Consider the following 21,473-nt stretch of genomic DNA (forward strand, 5'->3'; position numbering starts at 1 on the left):
CTTAACGTTAACTAAACAAACACATTGTTTATTATTTTAGTACCATTGTACCTCATTGCTAACAGTAACAGGTGCTAATATGATGCAGTGCTAAGTTGAAGCTGAAGCATGTATGTCTATCTCCAGGACCCAGGAGTCCCTTTTAACCCTTCAAAAGGGACAGAGTAAGACGTCAATGTTGCATAGTGTCATGGTCCTCCTTAAAGCAAGAGGGATTTGTTTCCAAGCCAGACTACTGAAGACAAGTGGACAGGCCTGGGCCCCAAAGACTGATCTGTCTTTTCTGTTTGTTCCTATATAGAAGACTAGGGATCTAAGCATTCAGCTACAGTGGTAGAGCAGCTAAGGCTTATTTTATTACGAGGAGGATTTCTAAATCAGTCTAGTTTCTAGGCGAGTGAGAAACAACTAAAATGATATACCAATCAATCATGTTGCACATTAATGTTTAAAATAGTCCGCAAAATCCACTCAGTTTCTTACAACCCCATAGATTTTTTGGGGAGTTAGAACACTTAAAGTAATGCTTCATTACTTCCTTCAGGATAGACATGTGTGTGGAAGGAGTAAGAGATCTGATGGACTAGATCCGAGTTCATCATAAGTTACCATCCCAGGAGGAGTAAAAGAACCTTTCTTTGGTTGGTGAGAAAGCTGCAACCAGATACTCTCCAGTTTATGAAAAAGTAAGGGTCACCAATGAGACTGCTGAAAGGTAAGTTCATATACAAGAAATGCATTTGGCTTAGTGGGCTACTAGTTAGGCTTTCAAATGAATGTTTGCTTCCAAATTTCCTTGGGCTCTGCTCTTACTAAAACGTCCGCAGTAATCACTTTAGAGACAAGAAATGCACAGATGTAAAGGTCCAGGTAGAAATAAACATGAAATTTATATAAACCTATAGTAAGGGTTTAACAGGAGGATTCATAGATCTTTCTTTACCTTGCACAATTACGCTATTTCTGATTATATACTTGGCTATCATGACTAAACTATGTTTGGATGTATGGTAATTAAAAAAAAAAAAAGAGGAAAAACTAATACAGATTATTGTATTTGCTTTGCACCAGCTATTGGAGTAGTAAAAACAGAGTCAGGTCACCACTTTTCTAACATGAGTGTATTTATTATGCATTTTACCTATTGCAAATTTATTACTATGTTTATGAAGACCATACACAATATTGCCTGGTTTGCAAGTACCTCAGAGCCTCCTTTCAATATTTCTGCTGTTACAAGGACAGTTCAGTTGTATGTATGTCTACACCTGATTTAACCTCCCATTGTGCAAGCTGATGAAAAGAGGTTTATATGTAAGTAAGAAGCTGTCTTTATGAGCAAGTACTGAACTCTATAATGTTGCTAACTAGTTGAGCAAGATGAACCAGATTCCATTATTGAATTCTCACTGAAAACTTCCCTTTGAGAGCACAGAAGCAGAAGCAAGTGGTGGAGATTTGTATCTGACCCAGTGCACATATGACTGACTGTCTGCCTTCCCCCTTCTTTTAATCTTATACCATACATACAGTTTCTCTCTTCTATGTATTCTTTATTTTGTTTTTTATGGAAATGTGATAACTTTTGTACATGTACATTATAAAATTGTCCAGGGATGCAGAAATACAACTGAAATGTAGGTTTAGTTGAAGAATATCTCCATCAACTCTGTACTGGGGAAAAACTGAGAAGAGTCTTTGGCTCTGTTAATTTCTAGAGGCCTTTTCCCCCTTGAATCAATTTACTTAAAATCTTTCATATCTATCTGTACTGAAGAGTAGATTCACCTAAATGCTTCAAAAGGTGAATTCTTAAATGGTCAGAAACCAATAGCCTGTGTGCAGTCTACTTCCCCTCAATCACTAAACGGACTAACAGAAGAAATAGATTCAGAATATCATTTTTTCTGTTCCAAAGCACAAGAAAAGGTCTTCCTTCCAGCTAATAGTCTTGCTGGACAAGGAGCTATTATCAGTAACTTGTATTTAAATTGCCTATCACTGAGTAGCTCATTTTGATAAGATAACTGCTACCTTGTCAGAATTCAAGATACTGATCACTGAATCAAACCTGCGAAGACCTTGAATTACACTACTCTCTTATGACTTGTCATTAGAGGTATAAAAAGCCAGGGAGTTTCCAGATGCAGACAGTTTACAGCGTCAGGATGAAATATCTTCCAGAATATCTTGATATTACTGTTACAGTTTGTCAGCAGTGTTTCCCTTGTTCTATGTTTCATCAAAGGTCAGTGAAATATACTCGTTCCTACAAACTTCCTTTTAGAAACCTTTAACCCTGCTTTGAGGACATTCACTAGGTACAGTGCCTTAGGTCAAAGGAGAAGAATGTCACCTGTATTCTCTATTGCTCAAATAGCCAGATTTTTTCTATTTATATGCAACAGATATCTTACATGGTGTTTTTGATAGTCTTTTAGCTGAGACTAGAAGATGCTGTTTTACGTATGCAAATTCTTCTCATTTTCTGTAGTTTTTAAAAGACCACAAAGCTGACTTTCTTGTTGGAAACCAGCTCACCTGAGCAGATGTCCAACTGACTGAAGTCATCTTGATAGTAGAAGAGAAAGTGCCCACAACCCTCTGAGTAATCTTTGTTGCAGGTAATTAGAGTAATACTGTTGTACTCATTATCAGTAAGTTTGTGGAAGAGAAATTAAATGCTTGGCAATTTCTTGCCCTCTCATAGCGTACGGAAGTAATCAAATGCAGATCGGGAAATACAGTCAACAAAGTAAAATACAAGGAATAGAAAATGGAACACAGATCTGAGAAATGCACTTGTGAAGTGAATTACAGTACAATTCCTTTAAAAACAATTAGATGAATCATTTTTATAAGTGTGCTCCCAGTAAGAGAGAAGGAGAGAAGCTTTTGTCTTCCCTGTCTCACAACAGACATGGAAGAAGACATTCAATGGAATTAAAACTGGCAAAATGCAAGCTAAGCTCTTTCATACTAAGACTGTGGAAATCATTGTTAGAGGATATCACTGAAGCCAGGAACTTAAAAGCATGAAAATGGTTGTATTGTTTCGCTGTATTGCAGTTGCATTGTTTTCTGTTTGGGGCTTTTAAAGCAAGAGTAAGCAGCACTGCCACAATTAAGAAGTTCCTCCAGCCTGGCAGCCAAAGAGAGCCTCCAACAGATGAAACAGCTGTAGAATTTTTCTACAGGAGATAAAGCCAGGTTCCATCTGCTGTGATTATTTTCAACTCATTTCCTAGTTGAACTTTCCTTGTTTTTTTTTTTTTTTTTTTTTTTTTTTTTTTTAATCTTTCTAGGTTTTACAGTCTTGCAAATAAAATAGGAATAAATCAATCTCATTCAGAAATGAGAAATGAGAAATGAGAATGAGAAATCTCATTCAGTAGAGTGCAAGCCAAGTTGTTTCATAAACTGTAATATATACTGGCAAGGAAAGGTAAATGAAGAGTTAGAACTTTACTCATAAATATCATTAGAAACCTTACATCTTATAAAGTATTTCGAACATGCTACAAAATATAAAGAGTATCTAAAAATGATGTATTTCTAGATTATACAAACAATGTTACATTACCCTTGTTTTGTTGAATCTTTTTATGCTGACAGATCTTTGTAAGAGGATTTAAGGTAAGGATAGAATATTTGCCTGTGAAGAGAAACTGATGTTAAAATCTGTATTAAGGAAACTGGGTCTTATGAAAATTCTGATGATCTCCAGGGAAATGCTAACTTCAGGGAGAATAGAACTGTTTTATAAGACAAGAAATGGACTTATAGTCAGAAAAGGCTATTCCTCCTTATATGGAAAAATAGATAGATCTAGTTTTATAAAAACAGTGACAAAAAAGTCTCATAGGATTTTATTTTTAAACATATATTTATTTTAAATATTTTTCAAGTGATCAATTTTACTCCTTTATTGCAAACTGCCTCCTACCAAACTCTTGTTGGTCAAAATCAGATTAAAATAGGACTGAAAGTTCTGCTTTCCTTCCTTACATCCCCTTTTGAAAATGTAATAGGCTAACTTCAGAGTTGAAGAATCTTCATCAGCCTTAGTTGCAGCAGTGCTCATAAACTTAGAAGGTTCCATACCACACACCATAAACCAAATAAAGGAAACACGTTGCTATCAAAATACAGAAAGTCATTATAATACATGAGTTATTTAAGATGAATTTTTCATAATATGGATGAAAACTATTTTTCAGTTGGCCTTGAAGACTTGATCTTGCATATCTCATGTTTATGTAAATCATCCTTTTGACTCTACTGTGCTATTTAGTTCAACAAATGTTAAAGGATCTAAATAATAAGGTTCTATATACTGACAAGTGTCTTATACTTATTTTAAAGTATTGCAGATTAGGGGCTAGATCTCTGTGTAGATCATGCTCCTCTTAGGCATGCCCACGCCAATATTTAGGTTTGTCCTTGACATCATTCTGAATTAATATGAATAATGCAAGACATCCCTCCCTGCCTGTGGGCTAGCTTGTAGCCAACACAAAAGCTGTTGTCATCGTGTTTCTCATGTCCTGAGTATATCACTAAAAGACATTCAAGGCTCTGTCTCCAGCCCAGCAGCCAATTGGTATGGTGAAGCTCTATGCAGCCAATCTTACTCCCCAATTCAGGGGGCCACATCTAATTACTTACTGTGAATGATCCCTTCCCCACACACAGTGTCTGAGCACCATCTAGGACAGAGCTAGTTGACACAGGCCAAAACTGTTAGGAATGCCACTAAAATGTGTGCTGCCTTTTTTTTATTATTATTGCTAGCATATTTTTTTCCTCTGACTTTCCATTTAAGCTCCTCTCTACTTGAAGGCAGCACAATGGCTGTAAATCAAGATTAGGATTACTGTTTTCAGACTGCTGGTATCTGGATAGGTGCCAAGCAGCTTGCTGAGATATGCAGGAGTGGTGAATAGAGGCTTAGTTAACTTTGCACTCAGGAGTTCAGCAGAGCGTACAGGACAGAACTAGGGCAATCACTGGAGATTTACGGTACGAAAAGGCAACAGGCCTGGGCTTGAGTGATGCAGATTTGTTCTAACTATTCATGTGGGCTCTAATTTTTTATCACAGTGCTGTTGCACTTTATAAAAGCTTTTATAAGAAGCATGGGGACAGTCTTTCTATCCTGGTTTAATTCTGTAGGGTCATTTAGTTATAGCCTGTCCCTGCCTCTGAGATGTCACCACTGGTGGGATGAGGTACAGAGCTCCTAAACCAGATGCTTAGTGGTTTGTGAGCATCACAGGCAGATAGATTTTGAGATGTCTTTGGTCTTCTACAAGATACAACAAAGAGAATCATGGCTGTGGAGCACAGTCAGAACTTGACTTGCCAGAATTCTACCTCCCGATTCTTGTTAAAAGGGCCAGTAAATGGTAAATGCATTATTTAAATCTGCCTCTGCCCAACCCATGATCACTGAAGTGGTACTTGGGCTCCATGCCAGCTGCCTGAATGCTCAAGGGTGTGGTTTTTCAAACCTTTTATAAAAAACTCATTTTCTTTTCTACTCTAGAGGTTTGCAGAATGGCTAGTAAAGTCACAGATAAAAGTAACCTCAGGGATGTAGTGCATTTAGTTGTCAAATAGTCTTAAAAATTACATTATGAAAAGCTGTGCTGAAAACAAAATAAATATAGATAAAGGGAAAAAAATATTCCTGGCAAGCAGGAGCATGCAGAAGGGGAAAAAGAGTTCAAGTTGGATGTGACCATGTTCAGCAGATTCAAAGAGAATCAGAACAGTTTGCCTGACAATTCATCCCTGAACCTCAAATCAGAGACTTCCTCTCCCTTGTCTTTGCCATTAGGCCTGCTTGCTGCCCTCAACAGGAATTTAGACTGCAGGAAGGACAAGGAAGATGACAGTTACTAGTGTGTTGTCTATGGTGACTTCCTGAACAAGTCCTTGCACTCAGGTATATGCTGATGTTGGAAGCGGGAATAAATTCATCTTGATTGAATGTTGCCATCATAGACAGGCATGAACAAATACTCTTTCTCATTCAGCCCACCCTACCAGCATAAGCCACACTCCAACCATAGCTACTTCTACATTAATGATTTAGGCATGCTTGGGACTATTCTCTCACACTGCAGCCATCTAGCACGGAGCAGTATGCATCCACACTATGTTGTTACCTTCCAAAATAGAGTGCCATACCCAAGCTGCCTTTTGAGAACTGTTGTAGGCCTGTACTGAGTTTCTGACACATACTTGGGAACTTTATGGAAGGTGCTAACTGAATTTGATGTAGAAAGAATGCAAAAGCATATATTTAATGCTGTATTTTCAGGTTCATTGTTCAGTGAACAGAGAGATGTTGGCATAGGCAAAGCGTAAGGAAGCATCATACTGCTGTCTTTTTGCCAAGACTATTAACCTTTGAAGCACAGAAATTACAAATTTCCAAGAACCCTGTAGTAAACCTGCATCCTCTGGAAGGGATTGCTAGCAATTGCCAAACTCTACAAACCATTACACAACCACAGCTGTGAGTGGAAAAAAACCCGAAACTCAGCAAAATATCACACCAACAATCGCTACAGAAAAGCATCTGTAGCCCAAAAAGCCCTATACAATTTCAGATAGTACTACTACTTTACCACCAGCTTTCAAATGGGTTGTTCTGCGCAGCAGCACATAGAGAATTTTGGGAATGCACCATGTCAGCGAACAGTAGCCATGTGTATACCACAGAAAGCCCCCAAATTTTTTTTATTATTGTTATTTTAACTACAGAAAAAATAGATGTCCTTCAAGATGAGACTGTCTATCAAAACACCTTAGCTTGTCCTCAGTCTGCCACCAAATTGAGGGAAAGTTAAAGCCAAAATACATGTTTGTGAACCAGCTCCTCCTCACTTTGTAGTAGCACACCTGGGAAACCATGAGGTGCTTGCTGCTGCTAACCTTTTTATATATTTACATGTGTAAATATGCACGCACACACACACATACATATTCATATATATATATTTTATATATGTCTATATGCTTAGAAGTGGCACCTCTGTGCTGCCTGAAGGAACTCTGATGGGACAGCAGTTGAGAGTGCTCTGTGAAAGTGCTTTCTTTATCAGCTGAGGACTTTGACTGCTTTGAGAACAAGGAAATGTTTGCAGGCAGAAAAGTCTGCCTCAGGTATGCTAAGTGTCTCTTCCAAAGGTGAGATGCGACTTGTTCATGTTGCTGACTTTCTAATAAGATTTCTCTTCTGAGGAAGTTCAACAGGTAGTAACGGGACTGTTTGCAGTTAATTCCTGGGCATGAGTCATGGAGATTTTCAGCCTCCAGACCACACCAGGAACAAAGCATCTACTCCTGGATGGGCAAAGCAGTGCTGGGCAACCAAGGAAGCTGGCATGACTTCCACAAGGCTGGTCTCCTTCCAGGTTTCCCCCATCCTTTTGGAAGCATGAGTTGGAGGCAAAGGAGAAATGTTTGGGATTTCCTCAAGATAATTCCTGGAGACTTTTTTCCTGAGATTCCCCATCTTGAGATGCTGTGCTAGTACATCCATAGCTTGAGACTGATTAGAATTCAATTTTCATAACAGTCTGGGTTCTGTGAACAGATTTTCAGATTAGCTTTACTAGCATCCCAAAACCTATTTCCCATCTGCAAGCCCCCTTTGTGTCTGTTTACATCTACTTTCAGTTTTGAAGCAGTTACATTTCATGAAAACAGGACAGGAAAAATCATGTCACGGGTTCAATTGTGCCATAAACTGCACATCTATTTTTTATGCCAAGTTATCACAAACTGTAGGTATATGTTTGTTGCAGGTGAATTGTATTTCAAAGTAATCCAGCACCATTATTCCATTTTTTGGATACCTTTGATGTATAGCAGAGTACTGTTAGGTTACTGTTAAAAAGCTAGACAGGGCTATAAATTTTCATGGTCAGTCTTTAAACAGTTACTGTTACCCTGAATATAACCCAGAAAAATCTATAATTTTCTGTGTTTTAAAGTTTCTCACCCTTGTAATTGAGTGAAAGCCCCTGTAATTCCAATAGAATAACTTGGATAGATGGCTGCTATAGAAACTATGATAATACGAGCATGGTATAGTCAAATCAGCAAACTGAATAAGAGAGACAATCTCTGTCTTGGATGACAATTTTCAGACATGTGTGTCTGTAAGATTAGTAATTAATTAGCAATGAGCGATTTTCTGTCTTACTGGCTATGGATGGAAACTCCCACGGTTGTAGGAGGAGCTCCAAAGTTTAAAAAGCCAAGGGTGCCTGTCTTTACTTAGCAGAGGCTGAGTCAAAGCCAGAAGGTAAGTACCAGCTTTTCAAATTTAATACTAGCTCTTAAAATGGTAGAGCTACTGTTTATAGTGAAGCTACCTCCAGATATATTAGGGACATCTGTTAAGGTAATGTAAATCCTTTGCTTTCTTTTTAATTCATGTGCAAGGTTGGTTAAGCATGACTTGACTGTTACTGTTTGGAAGCTGTAGGACAGAGAAAGGAGAAAAAATAACTTTTTTTAATTAGGAAATGAATCCTGCAGTACAGCTCAGACCTGAAAAAGGCAGGCTGTAAACCACTGTTTATGGTGGAGGGGGAGGTGTGGAAAAGTAGGAGTGAGTGGGAGACTGGAATGAAAGCCCCAAATCCAAGGTTGCTTTCTTCTGGGTCTGAGCATGAAAGATGGTCCTTTTGGTATCCTGTACTCTGCTCTCAACTCCAGAATTAAAGCGCCCTTTACACTGAATGTGAATAATGGTGTTCTTGAGAGTCCATCCTTTGTTTAATGACTCTTACGTAGCAGAGAAGCTTCTTCAGAGAAATTCAGGAAAAGCATGTTTTAAAGCTTACTAGGAAATAGAATGGAAATACAGAGTTTAGGCAAAAGCAATACAAACTTTGTACATAGACATGTACTGTGTACACAGACATTTTTTTTTTCCATTCAGACTGGGAGTAACACTGATCTGTGGTTTTGCACTGGAGCTACGATGCTGTGAGTGTGACTGCAGCCAGGTAGCGTGAAATGCCCACATGTTTTCTGCTGAGTCCCAGGCTGCCTTTGCTGATGGGCATGACTCCACCAAGGCCTGAGCCAGATCTGCCCTCCTTGGGAATCTCAAGTGGTGTCAGACACATAGGCAGGGGGCAACTGAACTGAGCCCTCGGGGCAAGACACAGCTCCAGACATGGGCACCTGCATACAGGTGTCCCTATAGGAGCAAGATGTGTCAGGTGCCATGAGGATATTCAGCGGACCTAGAGATTGAGAAGACTACCAAAACCAAGTCTTTCTCTGTAGAAGCTTAGGGCGAACAAAATCCACTTATGCGTATGGAGTTGCTCTTCAATTGAAAAAAAATGTAACTGATGGCAGATTTTGATTTTCCATTTGTCATTATTCTATTCCTGTGATTTAATGCCATATAGAATTTCTTCTTCATGTAAAATGATACCTAAAGCTTTTCAGCCCCTCAGCTTTTGTTAATAAACAATACCTGGTTTTCCAAGAGGTTTACATTTCATATATTTGGTATTGCAGAATCCTTTCCTCCAACTGTGAAAGCCAAAGTCTTACTGCTATAAGTTTCTGCACTTTACAAGTTGAGGCAATGCGTTTTGAAACAATATGGATGCAGTGTATTTGAAAAACATGATAATGTAAGAGGCAGAATTTTTCTGTTGTGAACTACATAGATAAGCTACACTCATACAGTAAAACTATTCATATAACATACACATAATCTAATACAGCCACCAACTTACAGGCAAAACACTGTAATTAGCTACATTTTAAAACTAGTAGTAATAATTTCACTTTTATGTTTATTTGGATTATGTTGTCTAAATTGTCAAAAATATCCTTGGCTATTGAAGTAACATGACTTGTTTCTTGCCAAAACTACTGAAGGAAGAATTCTCAATCTGATTGTTCTTTAAAACCAAGTTCTTGCAAAGTATGTTTTATATATTCTTTTTTTAAAAAATACACTCAAAAAGCACTGTGACGTGAAGGAAATACATCACTAGAGCACACTGAATCTAATTTGAATGAGAAACGCAATGTAGATGGAATAATGATAGTGCAATAGGCTCAGGATTGTCAGCTTTGGATTTTTAGCTCTAAGAAAATTGGGACTGTTTGAGGAATATATACTTTTTTTCAGTTGGGTACTCTATTCATTGGCTTCTGAGCCATTAGGACATGATTAAGATACTTATTTTTAAGGCTTTTTTTCCCTTCCCAATCCTGAGTTATCATACGATAACTACATCTTTGCATTTTTTTTTTTATCAGGGCTGCACACCTGCCCTCGCACATAGTGTAGGGCGAGACATGCTATGACGGCAAGCTTTGGAGAGCCTCTCTGCAAGTGCATACCAATGTTCCTGGACATGCAGGGCACCCACAGTGCTGGGGACACTTGTAGGAGTCACTTGAAACCATATGGGCAGCTTCCAGGTCCGGTTTTAAGGGAGGCCTCGAAACACTATAGACAGTCAATAGAACTGCCAAAGCAGCTCAGCTTGTTTCAGGGAATAAAACTGAAGATTAACAATTTGTTTGTTCTTACTTGAGGAAATAATTGGATGACAGTTGAAGCTGCACAATGCACTCCAGTATCTGCCAAGTAAAGCTAGACAAACTTCAGCCTAGCAGTGAGGATGATTGCAACGCGGGTAACTGAAATAACGTCTCTGAGGATGTAAAAGGCTTTCTAGTGACTTCGTATAATTGTCTTAAAATGCAGCGGGGTCCACCTGTAGCTCTGCACTCATATTACTTCTTTAAACCTGTGTGTGTTTGCTTATAATTAAAAAAAAGCTTCCTGCTAGAACCAGGAAAGACTCTACAGATCTGCATAGCTTTCCTTTCCCAGCACAGGCTGTGTGGTGTCACTGGTCCATCTCATCTTACCTTTTAATCCAGCTCAAGTGAGGCAAAGTGAGAATAGAGGGCTTTTCTTTCAAAATAATGGTATTTACACCAGCTTTATAAGATATTCTTTTCTGCTTAATATTTTTCAGGAAACCAGGAATTTAGAAGCATGTCTGGGAAGCCCAAGCTCATCTACTTCAATGGAAGAGGACGAATGGAGACAGTCCGATGGCTGCTGGCAGCAGCTGGGGTGGAGGTGAGTCAACATTGAGCACACTGCTCCAGACTGATATTCTCACCAGACTGGGTAAAGAACAACTTGACATTCGTACAAAGGATACATGGCTGTAAGATGATGGCTGGATTCATTTGGACAGTGGAACTGGCCTATGTGTTTGGCACTACTGTGTTTAATGACTAATATTTAGATACAAACTCAGTGGAGCTTAACAGTTTTACACAACTACTATCAGTCCCCTGCAGTAGTCATAAAGGTCCTTTTTAAAGGATCGTAAATAATCTGAGTTTACCAGCTGTGCAGAGCAACCTTAACTCATATTTTACACTGTGTAGAAATAAGGAGAAGGATGTTGTTGACTTGAGTTAATTTTGGGAGTGTTGTTGAAAATAGCTAATTTGGCTTGTGCTTCCCTTGGCATTGTCTTCTTCCTGCAGATATCTGTACTCTGTTTCTACCTGCCTGTAGGTTATCTGTGAATCAGTGCAATGAGGTGGAAGTGGTCAGGCCCTCTGCTCCTCCTCAGCTGTGAACCTTGAAGCATCTGCAGACAAATAGTGCTGTTGAAGAACCAGCTCATTATATTTCACTTCGCTGGGCTGTTCTGCTTGTGGTTTTGTGCACTCACGGACAAAAAAGTCTGAAATAAAACCAACACTTTTTTCTGTCGTTTTCCAGTTTGAGGAAATTTTTCTGGATACAAGAGAGCAGTATGTGAAGTTAATCAAAGGTAAGAATCTAAGGCCTGAAGCCTTCCCCATCACAATCCCTCAGTTTAGCTAAATTTGTGGTTAAAATTATTCTATTTAAATCAGTGCAAACCTCCAGGTATATATGCTTAACTCAGCTTGCATCTTGTAGCAGTGGTCTTCATCTGAAAATTACTGAAATCCTAGTCTTCAGCATCCTGTTCTCTGTGGTGCCAAATAACTCCTATAATTTAGGAGCCATAGCTTTTGTGACTATGTCAATAGGAGTAAATTAAACAGGGCCAGTCCTATTCAGTGAAGTTTCATTATCTGTGCTGTTGAATGGCTAGCACGGTCCCTGGTGCACCTTGGCTCCAAGGCAAATACCAAGCAATTCCTAGGCATGATCTGGGAGCTAGACTTGGTAGCGCCTATTTCCAAGATGTCACTTAGAGCTAGCCACCATGCTCTGTAGGCAGAGAGTGTAGACTAGAGTGAATGAGGCCAGCATGTACCAGTAGCCTGACACATCAAGTTCACTAGTATGGATGTGTGTAACCATTGCCATCAGTGCAACTAAAGGATCCTAAGCCTCGCAGAGGTAAGTCTCTGAATTAATGGTCTGTGTCCTAATAACACCAAAATTCCCAGGAAAGTCCATTTTCCATTGTGCCAGGTACTGTCCGAATACACCAGTGACAGTCCTTTTATGTTGCAAACGATTAAGAGAACGCTTAATAAGCCAGTGCTATACACACAAGTAACAGAAAAGTGGACACGTGAAAAAGAATTGTCAGTGATTTAGTTATTAATATAGTATAAATTTTTTATTGCAATTAGAGATAAGCTGACAGCAACTAAAGGAAAGAAGGGTGGGAGGAATAGTAAGCTGCTCACATCCTGAGTCACTGCAGAGGTGGATTTGAAGGAAGATAAAGTAGTGCTTGCTCAGATGTTATAAGGGAGTTTCTACTACATGGAAATATCAGCTGAGATGACTGGAGGGGTGCTAAAGTCCAGAAATTTTTAGCAAGTTTTAGACAGGGGTTGACATGACAATAAAGTATGATAATAATATAAGCTAATAATAAGCTAATAACAATAAGATAAGCAGGATAAGCCTGAACTATGAAGCCTCTCCCAGACAAAAAGAGAGATGGGGCCAGCAGAGAGACTTGTGAAAAGTCTGACATGGTCAAAGCAGCAAGCCACAAAGGCTTCATCTCAACCAAGAGGATTAGACCAGTTCCCAAGGGCTGTGCACTCCCACAGCGTGGAGAAGAGAGGACTGAGAGGAGATCTTATCAATGAGTCTAAGTATCTGAGGGGAGGGTGTCAAGGGGATGGGGCGAACCCTTTTCAGTTGTCCCATGCGACAGGACAAGAGGCAATGGGCAGAAACTGAAGCACAGGAAGTTCCGCCTGAATGTGAGGGGGAATTTCTTCACTGTGAGAGTGACGGAGCACTGACACAGGTTGCCCAGGGAGGTTGTGGAGTCTGCTTGTCTGGAGATATTCAAGGCCCACCTGGATGCAACCCTGTGTAACATGCTGTAGGTGACCCTGCTTGAGCAGGGAGGTTGGGCTAGATGATGTCCAGAGGTCCATTCCAAACTTACCTATTCTGTGATCCCATGTGATTCTGTGATTGCCCTTAAATTTTTTGTCCAGAGGAAACCCAGTTGTGAACCCATCTCCAGCCTCCCTAGAAGATGTCTCTGTTGCCTGGATGAGGAAGGAGGAGGTTGAAGGAGCACTGCTGAGGGCACTGGCCCCTCGCTTGACCTGCAGCCCAAGGCACTAAACAGAACCTGCTCAGTGGCCAGCAAGAAAGCAGGCTGAGCTTGACAAGGAATACTTGGACACTTGTAGGAGGACTTGGCTGTGTTTTGGCTACCTGGTCATAGAGGCAAAGCTATGTTTAAGGAAATTCTAAAAGTGAATTTTAAATTAACAGAAATTTAAATAATATGTGTTATCAATAAGATCAGAATTCAAGTTGCAGGTCCAAATGACTAGAAATTGGACGGCGTGGACTGTTATATGCAGTTTAAAGACACATGATAGTTTGAGTTTTGAAAGCTCGAAGCTGAATTTGCTTCTCAGAGCTAACTAATCCTGACAGAGTGGTGCAATCCCATATATATCTATCCAAATCAGATATGTATCTGTATCCAGAGAGGAGAATTATATGGTGATGAAAAGGGTAAGAGAGTTTTATAAAGAAGATCAAAGACTTTTTTTTTTTTTTTTTTTTTTACACACACACAAACATACAGAGGGAGAGGGAAGGAGGGAGGGAGGGAAGGAGATTAAGAGGCTGGGAACACAAAAATGCAGGTTTTAATCCAATGCTTTCAAAAGGACAAATTCGTTAGTCATCATGACAAAGCGAACTGTGGAACAATGCCAGTTCTGTGGTGCAGGACTGAACGTGAATAACCCTGTATTACCTTTCTCTCTCTCTCTCTTTTTTTCCCCCCTTCCTCTTTCCCTCTTGCCCATGTGCCTGGATTTAGGACATTCTGCATTCAGACACCACTGCATCATAAGAATAATCCCAAGCATGATTTTGGCTCATGCCAACTAATGATGTTCCTTCTAAGCAATTCCTCAGCACTTTCCAGAATTAAGCCTGGGCCAGGATCAGCAGTTTGCATATGGCCAGCTGGTCAGGAGGCCGAAAGAGTTTCACAGAATCAGCATGGCCAGACCTGCACCTGTCAGCCTGAGAGCCAAGCAGCTGGGCTCAATTTGTGTATCTACAGGTTTCCCATGTGTGACAAGTAGTATGGCTGGTGGTTCTTACCTGGCGCTGGGTGGCAGCATGTGTGACAGCCACTAGCAGACACATCTTTTGTGTCAGAATGAATATTTCTGAACTAAAAAAAAATAATGATTTGCAGTGTAGATAAATTAGCAGATACAAATCTGCTGGGCTGCCTTGGTTATATGGAGCCTGCCTAGTTTTGTGAAATGATTCTCATAGTAAACCCAGGAGGAACGGTTGTTTATGTACTACCAGTCATAAGAGAAATTCCTCTTTTCTGTAGATGAGAAACAAACCATGTTTTCTATTTGTTGCATCACATTTTTTTTGTCAAGAACTAGGAAGTCAAATTTTGTTTTTGATTTAGTGCATCTTTCTGCTGAAAAATATCTGGTCCCTGCATAGCTGTTATTCTTCCTTTTTTCCTGTTCCACAGTGTTTCTGATGGACAGGGATCTTTTTACCAAATAATGTTCTTTTTTCAATCTGCAGATATGTTCCTGGAAAGATATGAGGACATATGACCATTCTATGAATGTTTACCAGAAACAAACACAGGTTACGAGTTGTCACAGAGTGGATTAATCTTTGAATTTAAGCTGTAAATGAATAATATTGAATGACTCAAGGACCTTTGTTAATCCTAGGTTAGCAAAGTAATAGCTCTGTGGAGAAGAGAGCAGGAAAAAAGTGCCTGTTAAAATGAACTGTTACACCTAGAAAAAGGATGCAGTGAATGGATTACAACTGAGCGATTAAATTATTAACTTTGAGCAATGCAAAGTGGCAGCTGCCTATTTGGATTTGGAGTTTTGTTGTGACTTTAACGGGGCAGGATTGTTCCTTGGATGCCCTCAGTGTGCAAATGGAGGTGGGAATATCTCCAAGGGCATGAACTAGCCCCACAGAAAATCAGTCCAGAAAAGACCCACTTTGCTATGCTGAGTCGGTACGCCAGCATAGCTGCCTGAGCTGCCTCACTCAAAAGACCAGACAAATGTTCCTGCCGGCACAAGGAGAAAACGGGACTGTAAGGGCATGGGCAGGTCGAGACTGGGGGGCACATGGAAATAGGCTTTAGCTGTTGCGGAGTAACACTGAGGAAAGGCCTGTAATGGAAATCTTTGGAGTAACTCATGCCTACCCCTGTGGCGACTGTGTGAAACTTGAGCAACACCGCTATCATGCTCTCCACCTCTGGGGCAGTAGCTCCGTGAAGAAGCAAGCACAGCTGCTTCAAGCGGCCTGACCTCTTCCTTTACTCCAATAGCTCAGCCTTGCTCCAATACTACCCCTTTGAGTATTCCCGCTTGTATGCTTATGCACCTGCTGGGGAAATGATCTGCATTCAAAGTAATCAGATTTTTCCTGGTTCAGTTTTAACCAGATTCTTACTTGCATCTGATCCACTGGATTCGAAACTACTGTTTGATCCTCTTCTGCCAGCACAAGATAGGATCTAGAAGGCTGGTGGGCACGCGTGGGGGCAGTGTGTGTTTCTGTCAGTCAGCGGAGGTCTGGCATGCGGGCAGGCCAGCAAAGTGAGGCGCCCATCTGCACTGCAGTGACCTAGCTACGAAGGCGTGATGCAGACTAGTCAATACTGGATCTCTCCCTCGGTGTTAGTTTACTGCATAGAATTTAAGAGTTAGAGCACGATATCAGTGATCTCCTATGCTGCAAAAATGCAGATGCTCATTTGCTTGCTATCCTGTAAAGCTAGAAGTCTGGGAGAGACTACTTAGCACCCTTCAACTTTCCATCCTAGATGGATCCCTGATGTTTCAGCAAGTGCCACTGGTGGAGATCGATGGGATGAAGATGGTACAGACCAGAGCCATCCTCAGCTACATAGCCGGGAAATACAATCTCTACGGGAAGGACTTGAAGGAGAGAGCCTTGTACTGTAACATTTTCTTTCACTTAACCAATCTATTATTTGACATCTGTATTACAAACAATATACACATAACAAAATCAATCTTGTAAATTCAGCAAAATGAGTGAGAAAGGCTAGCACAATAAAGAGCAAGCTCCCTAGCCTTTGCTTAGGTTTTAACAACATTTCAGAAGCAGTAGTTAGCAGAAAATGGCCTTCAGTCTTTTTAAAAAATATTTAGCATATTTAGCTTTAGCTTACATTTAGTTTTGGCTGTGCAAATTGGTACTATGGTGGTGGTATTCAGGGGCTTTACAATTGCTCTAATCAATCATTGGAAAGCAGATGAAATAATTCACATGTTCTTTCCTCTTATCTTCTCTCCGCAATAGCATTGACATGTATGTTGAGGGAATAACAGATCTGATGCACATGATTATGATGTTTCCTTTCTCTCCACCTGAGGTAAAGGAGAAAAATCTGGCCTTACTTATGGAGAGGGCAACACAAAGGTATTTCCCAGTCTTTGAAAAGGTAAGTGTAAGTGAGGATGTGTCTATAGCACATGTTCTTACAACTATAAGAGAGTTTCTGCATAATAAGGACATGCTGGTAGTGCAAGTTAGTTCCAAGTCCTCAGCTTTCTCAGCTCTCTCAAAGAGGGGGAAATGCTGCAGCATGTTTTCTCTATTTGCTGGCTTGTGTTTTCAGGTCTGTGGTACTTCTACACCTACAAAGCAAACAAAGCAATATATTCTCAGCTTATACTGCAGGTCTTTTCACTGAAGTGAAAGCAGGCATATCTGGTATTTTCTTATCCTTCAGAGAAGATTTTCACACTTATATTTGTTCAGAGCACATTTTTCTGCCATACTTTAGTTTGGACATTTTCATTAGAAGAATGCAAAAATCTCTTGAGAATAAATCAGAAATAAAATCTGATTTTATAACTGCTTTAGTAAAAAAACAGTTCTGTGTGTCCTGCTTTCAAAAATAACAAATCAAACCCATATGATTCAGACAGTTAAATTCTGAGCTGGCAACATTTCTCACTTTTGTAACATCCATTTAGTTTTGATGGGAAGCAATAAAGGCTGAACATATTGGAAATTCTTATAAATACAATAAAATCATTCCCAAATGCAGGAATCCTCTTTGGTTAGCTATCATATTTTTGCATTTCTGTGTTTGCTTTCTGGTTCACTACTGAACATAACTTTAAATGACACACATAAATGACAATTTTATAAATTCTTTGAGTTACTCTTTAATTTCTCCATTATACCTAGTTCTAATTCTATGCTCATTAATACACTGTTTACTTAGGCAGGCATTTTTGCCCCCATTCCCAGTGCCTACCATTATTTATCATTACCAAGTGCCTAAAGTTTGTAGTCTGTTTACTACAGGAGTTCAATTTTTTTCCTAAGAGTTCTGAAGTGGTTTGGGCTGATAGTATTCCAGCTAAAAACTCCTCCCTGAAACTTCAGACATAATTTCTGTTCTGCTTTAAAGCTGTGCTGTGAGGCTTAGTTGCCAGGCATCAAATGTCATCCTCATCTGTAACCCATTTTGCCGTATATTCTACAGGCTTTTAAACAGCACGGCCAAGACTTCCTTGTTGGCAGCCGAGTCAGCTGGGCAGACATTCAGCTGATGGAAGCCATTTTAGCAGTGGAGGAGAAAATCCCTGCTGTGCTATCAGGGTTTCCCCAGTTGCAGGTAATTCTGTCATTGAACATTCAGGAACTAAGCAGTACAAGAACCTCAAGGATTTCATATGAGAGAAATCCTGAAGTACTTTTCATCTCTCTATGCCATGTAATTCAAAAGTGTGGGCTCTTTGGGGGACTATCATTATCCAGATATTTGTTCAATATCAAACATAACCCGAACTGGATTCAGTCAGTTTTGTGTAAGATGCTGTGCTCCCAATCCTGCTAAGGCATATCCATCTCTTTGAGTGGTATATACCTCCTCAGTAAGAATAAATTAATGTCACCCCAAAAGAATCACTGATCTAAGCTGCTTTGTTCTCATTTTCTTACTTCCTGTTAGTGGACACTGTCTAATACTAGATAAGAAATTAAATGTGTGATATAGCTTGAAGTGTTAGACTTAGGTAACATGTGCCATTTTCTCCACTGCCTGGTATTAAAATTTTGGGATCCCATCAACCTCACTTCACTTCTGACTTAAGTAGCGTGACTAGAGAATCAAGTCCAAGCATTTACGCAGTTTTCTTTTGATAATCAATTCTTAATACAATTGTGGATGAACTCTCTACCTTTGTACCATATTCATAGTCTGACACTAAGTAGAGATGAGGCATTCTGCTGTGAGATTTGTTCAAGAATCAGAAGTGCTCCAGATATGCAGCAGGCTGTGAGCACTGCATGGGTGAGCCTGGGGTATAACCTGCAGGGGTCATGAAGAGTCAACAGCCAAAGTGGATCCAAATATTCTGTGATGAAAAGAAATAGTGTTCACTAATCCTCCCTTGTGCCTGTGGCTGTGATATTAAAGCAGTCTAAGTAATCCAAATTTGGTCTGAGGGTGCAAGACTTGAGGTCATACTTATTTGTATTTACAAACTGTCAACATGAGTGGTGGTGTACTCAGAGACTTTGGCTTTAATCCCATTAACAAGATAAACAATTCAGCATTAAATTATAGCAGAGCTAGGTTTTTACAGAATCACAGAATTGGTTGAGGTTGGAAGGGATCTCTGGAGATCATCTGGTCCAACCCCCCCTGCTCAGGCAGGGTCATCTAGAGCATGTTAGACAGGATTGCACCCAGGAAGGGTTTTGAATATCTCCAGAGAAGGAAACTCCACGACCTCTCTGGGCAAGCTGGAACAGTTTTTTACTGGAACTGCTGAGGAAATGGTTGGACTTCATTTTGTTTGTTTCTCAACACTAATAGTTTAAGCCTGAATTTAGTGTGACAGAGGTACTTCAGCCAGAAAGCAGGCAGCTGTCCCTGGCAGACTGTAGTCCATTTACAGTTTTGCAGTCTCAAAGAATTCTAGCTTCCAGTTTCCATCTCCTGTGTTAACCACCAGGCATGGCCACCCTTCTGCTGAAACCAGGTCTTGATTTAAGGAGGGTTTCCTTCACTATCACTAGAGAAACAGTTTCTGAAATTGATGCTTACTTATTCCACAGTTTTTTCTTCTCTTGCTCCTTCTTCTTGTATTTCTCCCTTTTCCTTCCACTGCCAGTAAGGAAAAGGAAATTATGTTCATCCATCTGCCACCAAGAACTAGTTGTTACTTTAGGAAGCTCATTCTTTAGTCCTCTTGTTAGAGGAGGTCCTGATGTACATAAGATTGCTTAGCTGGCCATGGGGTCTTTAGCTACCTGAAATCAGCATCAGTGTGTCCTCTCAGACTGTCCATATAATGAGAGGTCTCAGGAAGCTTGACTCAGTTGCCTTAACATAAGCATTTCTTGCCACTTGAGATGGTCAAGTTTGCTGTAGTCCCTAGTCCTGACCTCCAGCCACTGCTCCAGGAGAGAATAGGTCTCCTAGAATTCCTGTGTTATATCTACCAAGCCCAGGTAGATCACTGGCTACACTAACATATAACAAATAGCACTAGAAGCCTCTACTGGACAGCAAACATGAACTAGGATGGCTCCACCCATTTCACCCTCACCCATGCAATCCTGGAAGTGCTGGGACAGTGCAACAACAGTGAGCATGCTAAATGTAAACAGAGCTCAGACACTTACACAGAGTGGTAAAAATGGAAATGATAGTGTTAACATATCTTGTGGTTTGCCTACAACGTGGCTGGCACTATTAGAACCAGCAACGGAAAAAAGTCATGAGCTTGGTTAGCGTACATGTAGCATTAAAGTGTAATCCCTCCTGCTCTCAGATACTGAATTCTTGCCTTCATTTTTTTCAAGTAGTAAGAGATTTAGATATTGTTCTACAATACTGCTTTCACTGATACAAGCAGACTTTCTGCGGTAGCTGGGTCCTTCTCCTGATGAACAGGAGAGAGCATAGGTAACACAAGATATCAATGTTGGAATCTCTTCTGTCAGCCAGGAGAAGTCATTGTTCTGTGTAAACATCTGCGCTTATTACTGGAGTAGTTGGAACTTATCCTTTACTCTGTTTCTATTTTTCAGGCTTTTAAAACAAGAATGAGCAATATGCCTGCAATTAAGAAATTCCTGCAGCCTGGCAGCCCAAGGAAACCACCACCAGATGAGCATTATGTAGCAAATGTGCTGAAAGTCCTGACGGAAGAATGGAGTCCACATTAACCTCAGTAAGGCCCAAAATACTAAAAAAGCCCTAGAGCAAGTAGGCAGCTCAGTAAATTAGTTCTGCTGGAGTTTAAACCAATTGCAAAAAAAAATTAATAAAGTGAAATAAAATATTCTGATTATTCTGGCAATGTAACAGCAGTTTTGTTTTGTTTTGTTTACAGGCTACTCTTTTTCTTTCTTTCTCATCTGAGGCTAGTCCCACAAAACCAGATTGGAGCCATTTTAACCCCTAACTATAAAGCCCATTCCTCTATTTAGCTGCCATTAAATCCTGGAAATGCTTAAAGAATAAGCACAATCCTGTTAGGTCAGGACTAGGACTATATGGGCCAGCATTTAAGACCTCTCTTACACCCTCATTTTTTTTGCTATGGCCATGTTTGATGTGACCTTTGGAGAACTCCAGAGCTAAAAACTTGAGCCTGAACTGCTACTTAGCATAGTGTGCAATGTGGGCAGTCCAGCCAGGCTACTTCTTTGGCTGTGCTGTGCCTTGCCCCTGTTTCTGTGGAAACGTTGCAGGACTGGTGGGCAGTGTGCTCTGAGCTGCTTCGGCCTCTTTTCAAGGGTGGATGAGATTTATCGATCCAAGCTCATCTTTCCAGACTGTTTTTCATGACTGTTTAGGCTACAAACATACTCCCTTTTTAGTAAGTGAAAGCAGTGGGTCCCAAGCAGTTGATTATTTCCTGAAGCCTGAGTTTTACAG

At 40.1% G+C, this 21,473-nt stretch overlaps 1 protein-coding gene across 4 annotated transcripts; it reads left to right on the plus strand.

The window, feature by feature from the left end:
- Nucleotides 1–579: 579 nt before the first annotated feature.
- LOC134138794 (glutathione S-transferase-like) lies at nucleotides 580–20,897 on the plus strand. Of its 4 annotated transcripts, none has more exons than XM_062572945.1 (7): nucleotides 580–715; nucleotides 11,046–11,152; nucleotides 11,813–11,864; nucleotides 16,362–16,494; nucleotides 16,865–17,006; nucleotides 18,063–18,194; nucleotides 20,621–20,897. In XM_062572945.1, exons 1-7 carry the CDS (start codon nucleotides 700–702, stop codon nucleotides 20,756–20,758), a joined length of 720 nt encoding a protein of 239 aa, XP_062428929.1. In that variant the 5' UTR covers nucleotides 580–699; the 3' UTR covers nucleotides 20,759–20,897. The 4 variants fall into 4 exon arrangements, with proteins under 4 accessions (XP_062428929.1, XP_062428932.1, XP_062428930.1 ...); XM_062572948.1 differs by lacking the exon at nucleotides 580–715 and adding an exon at nucleotides 2,585–2,624; XM_062572946.1 differs by lacking the exon at nucleotides 580–715 and adding an exon at nucleotides 5,925–5,950.
- Nucleotides 20,898–21,473: the final 576 nt, after the last annotated feature.

This window comes from Rhea pennata, chromosome 3 (genome assembly GCF_028389875.1).
Source record: "Rhea pennata isolate bPtePen1 chromosome 3, bPtePen1.pri, whole genome shotgun sequence".
NCBI classification, from domain to species: domain Eukaryota; kingdom Metazoa; phylum Chordata; class Aves; order Rheiformes; family Rheidae; genus Rhea; species Rhea pennata.

What these genes read in the sequence shown, in the direction of transcription:
- LOC134138794 (XM_062572945.1), top strand. An exon ending in GACTTGAAGGAGAGAGCCTT is followed by an intron (nt 16,495 to 16,864) that starts GTACTGTAACAT and finishes TCTCCGCAATAG; the next exon opens with CATTGACATGTATGTTGAGG. An exon ending in ATTTCCCAGTCTTTGAAAAG is followed by an intron (nt 17,007 to 18,062) that starts GTAAGTGTAAGT and finishes TATATTCTACAG; the next exon opens with GCTTTTAAACAGCACGGCCA.